This window comes from Trachymyrmex cornetzi, unplaced genomic scaffold (assembly GCF_001594075.2).
Source record: "Trachymyrmex cornetzi isolate Tcor2-1 unplaced genomic scaffold, Tcor1.1 scaffold223, whole genome shotgun sequence".
Lineage (NCBI taxonomy): Eukaryota > Metazoa > Arthropoda > Insecta > Hymenoptera > Formicidae > Trachymyrmex > Trachymyrmex cornetzi.
The window spans coordinates 4,699,703-4,703,969 of record NW_017296881.1 but is presented as its reverse complement, the minus strand read 5'-3'; the positions used below and the strand labels follow the sequence as shown (position 1 = coordinate 4,703,969).

At 31.1% G+C, this 4,267-nt stretch overlaps 1 protein-coding gene across 1 annotated transcript in view; it reads right to left on the bottom strand.

Moving 5' to 3' along the window:
- Nucleotides 1–1,037: 1,037 nt before the first annotated feature.
- Nucleotides 1,038–4,267, bottom strand: part of LOC108760192 (uncharacterized) — a 4,305-nt gene continuing 1,075 nt past the window's right edge. Inside the window, exons 3-5 of the mRNA XM_018505993.1 lie at nucleotides 4,047–4,180; nucleotides 3,755–3,887; nucleotides 1,038–1,094 (exon numbers count right to left, since the gene is read on the bottom strand). Coding sequence (XP_018361495.1) covers nucleotides 1,038–1,094; nucleotides 3,755–3,887; nucleotides 4,047–4,180 — 324 coding nt within the window. The remainder of the gene's footprint in view (nucleotides 1,095–3,754; nucleotides 3,888–4,046; nucleotides 4,181–4,267) is intronic.

The following is a 4,267-nucleotide window of genomic DNA, read 5'->3' as shown; positions in this document are numbered from 1 at the left end:
CAGTACGACGGGTTGCGCGGCAAACTTTGCATGGCCAAGCGTGGTTTAATAGACAATGACAATGACTTTATACATTATAAAGTTTATACTACAAAGTTTTATTATTTATATTATAAAGTTTATGTTATGAAGTCACTGTCATTGTCTATTAAACCACCCTTGGCCATGCAAAGTTTGCCGCGTAACCCGTCGTACCACCTAGTATGTACCTGTACAATAAATTAATGTAGGTACGAAATAATAGGAAAAATTGACATGATTTCAAATTAAATTTTTTTTTATTTATTTAGTTATTATAATGTTATATCTTCGGTAATACTAACATTGATCGCCACAAATAAAAAGATCAGTAATATGAAAAATCTATTGTCCTTTCTGATACGACTCGTTGCATTATTCAAATCGCTACAAATTGGAACCTAATATTTTGTTTATTATGCGAATCATTGAATTATTTAATCATAGTTAAAAATATTAACGTGCTTGAATTACAATGTAATACTTTTTTATGTAAATTTTAAGCTGAATTGCCTAATTTAATTTAAATGCAATGCAGAAGGAAATATTATTGTCGGATAAAAAAAGCAGATGATGGTAATTCATACTTTTCTGGAAAAGGTGTATGGTTAAGCGGTCGATTTGATTATAGCAATAATGCAACAGATGTTTATTTTCCATAAAGAAATACATACTTCATTCGAGGGAATCGTGCGATAATAGACTTCGCAGATGCGGTACGACCCCTTCTAACACATGTATTTCATTATTGTGACTTAATAATATAATGTCAATTTTAAATTCTATATTTCTTTATAAATATTTTATAATATGTCGATTTTTTATATAAATAATAATTTTTACCTCTTGTCGAATCGAAACTTACAGGAACGATACTTACAGGAAGCGACACCTAAACCGAGGTCTAAACGATTTTGGTCAAATTAGTTTACATTTCTCTTCCTTTTCCTTTCCCCCTCTCTTACTTTCTCATATCTTTTTCATTATTATACGTACCTATCTTAATTATTTTGCAATTATTATTTCGTACTTGTAGAATAGAGAACAGTGAAGTAAGATATTGAAGTACCCATCAACTGTAATGAAAATATTTTCTTTTTCATTCTGTAAGAAGCTATATTGAAGTTGTGCGGAGAATGACTGTTAAAATAATGGAAAGACAATATAGGATGAAGTTGGATAAGTCGTGTCAATAGTAAAATCTTACCTCCATTGTATTTTCTAAACGAAACATTTTTTTTAAGAGTGATGACACTGATGTGACGCTAATAACACGACTTAAGAACTGTCATTTTTGTTTTGTCTTCGAGTCGTCTATTTACGAATGACATTCAAAATTGATTTTGTTCGGTGTCTGATTTAACAAGTAAACCTACCCAAGTGTAACGCTCCGATTTTGATGAACTTTTAGTATGTTGTTCTCCAGACAAAAATAAGCGACATGTATTTTTTTATACGTGCCCATACGCACTTTTAAGGGGTGAAACACCCCTTTGAAAAAAATCAGTTTTTTTCTTTTGAAGCGAATATCGTCGAAACTATAAGAGATAGAAATAATTTTCTGAAATAAAAATTGAATGATTTCGAAAGTACTTTATAACTATAATAAAAAAAATTTTTTTAATTATTTATTTATTGTATACTCCCACCCCCATTCCTATTTTCAAAAATTTTTTAACTTTTATATGACGAAAATTAAAAAGTATTTTTTGCTGAAAACAACGGTGTGTATTTCAATCACTTTCCGAAAAACAATTTTTCAGATATGAACGAAAACGTCGCTATGTACGCGCTCCGTACGTATTCCTACATGCGTGCGCGTGTTGTGTATGTATGTGTGTGGGAGGAATATTCTCTTACGTTAGGGGTGCTTGATTTACGTGAGTCCCCTTGCCTCTCACGTTTAGAGTGCTTGGTTTACGTGAATCCCCTTGCCTCTCGCGTTTCGGGTGCTTAATATGAAGCGGATTATATCCTTGTTTTTGCTTCTACTTCCGGTAAGTTGACATCGGAACTCGCAATTAGATGAACAGACATTTGAACAGATTTATTTACCTAACACTAATGAAAAATCTGTCTTGTATTTAGACTCATGGACGGGCAAAACGAAAAAAAAATTTAACACCATTGTTAAACGTGGAAAATATTTTGATGATTCCTGCCGGAATGACTGGTATGATTCAACCATTGGATGTTTATACATTTAGGCCGTGGAAGAATTTTCTAAAACATTTATCGGATGTAGTTATATTGTATTATACTTATTATATAAATTTGTATTTAAGAAACAATATTTAAAAAATTCAATCTGTTATTCATAATCAATTTTCATCTCCCAGATTCGTAAACCTTTTTAGATATGCATCATACAAGAATGGTTATATTGAAGAGAAACCTCCTAAATGCGAGACAACTGTAAATTTTTGTTTTACAAATTGTGAGCCTATCTGTGACTCCTGTCATGACATAGCAATTTTTAGGTGTGCTTGGTGCACAAAATCAATGTACATACCGCATTTCTTTAACCCCAACAATTTTGGGAGTCCTCATTATTGTACAAATTATCAGCAGTAAAAAATTAAATTAAATTAAACCTACAAAAGTGTATAAAAAAATAAATATAATAATATTAAAAAAACAAAAAAATGTTATATAATAAAATTTCAATTTAAACATAAATCAAGCATCCCAAACGTGAGAGGCAAGGGGACTCACGTAAACTAAGCACTCCAACGTGAGAGGCAAGGGGACTCACGTAAATCAAGCACCCCAAACGTGAGACGAAAGGGAACTCATGTAAATCAAGCACCCTAAACGTAAGAGGCAAGGGTATTCCTCCCACACACATGCATACACGCGTGTACGAATACGTACGGAGCGCGTACATAGAGACGTTTTCGTTCATATCTAAAAAATTGTTTTTCGGAAAGTGATTGAAATACATACCGTTGTTTTCAGCAAGAAATGCTCTTTAATTTGCGTTATATAAAAGTAAAAAAATTTTTGAAAATAGGGGTGGGGTGGGAGTATACAATAATTAAATAATTAAAAAAAATTTTTTTTATTATAGTTATAAAGTACTTTCGAAACCATTCAATTTTTATTTCAGAAAATTATTTCTATCTCTTATAGTTTCGACGATATTCGCTTCGAAAGAGAAAAACCGAATTTTTTCAAAGAGGTGTTTCACCCCTTAAAAGTGCGTATGAGCACGTATAAAGAATACGTGTCGCTTATTTTTGTCTGGAGAACAACATAATAAAAGTTTATAAACATCGGAGAGTTACACTTGGATAGGTTTATTTGTAAGTCTTTGTACAATTTAGTTAAAATGTTATCAGTACAAGGTACCAATACTATACCAATACTGGTACCAATACTGGTACCAATACTATACCAATACTGGTATTCAGTATTGCGTCGGTACTAAATACTGAAAAATAGTACTGGATCAGTACCTCGCCGGTATTCAATTCCCACTTGGGGTAGTAATTGAATCTTAGTGTACTACAGGGTTATAATTAATATTAAAATTTTTTTTTAGTATAGCGTCAAATTAGCAAAATATTTCTAAGTTGCTTATTTTAATAGAGCTACTTTAGTTGATTATCTAAATAATTCTAAAGTAGTCTCTCTCTCTCTCTCTCTCTTAAAATGTTGAATGACTCTAAATGTTATTATTTTCGAATAAACAATAATATTCGTGGGGAACAAAAGGTTTGTATATGTCTCTTACCGTAGCAGCACTTTCCATAGACGCAATGAATATTCCACCGAGCATCAAATGAAAAGCCTTTGTACCCTTTTGCAGTAGAATTAACATTATTTTCTGTATTTGTAACGGAGCCATGTACCATTCAACATTATATCTACAAAACAATGATAAATTAATGTAAAACCTAACATGAAAAAATAAAAATATTTGTTATAGTATAAATTGTTATAGTATGTTCTTTCTAGGAATATTATTATTTTCGAATATTTGTAAAATTGCTTATGTATGAACGTATGGTGCAAATGTTTCTTACACTGTAGCAAATACGTATTCATTGTGATCTGTAATATTTTGTGCGGTATAATTAGATAAAAACATGTATATGTAGAGGGCACTTAAGCACATAAGTGGTAATACAAGTTGCTCTATGCTATTGTATGATACGATCTAAAAAAAAAACATAACATATGTTACGTGTGCATTTTAATTTTTTACATGCAAGAAATTTTGTAATTTGTCAGTAATTCCTTAGGA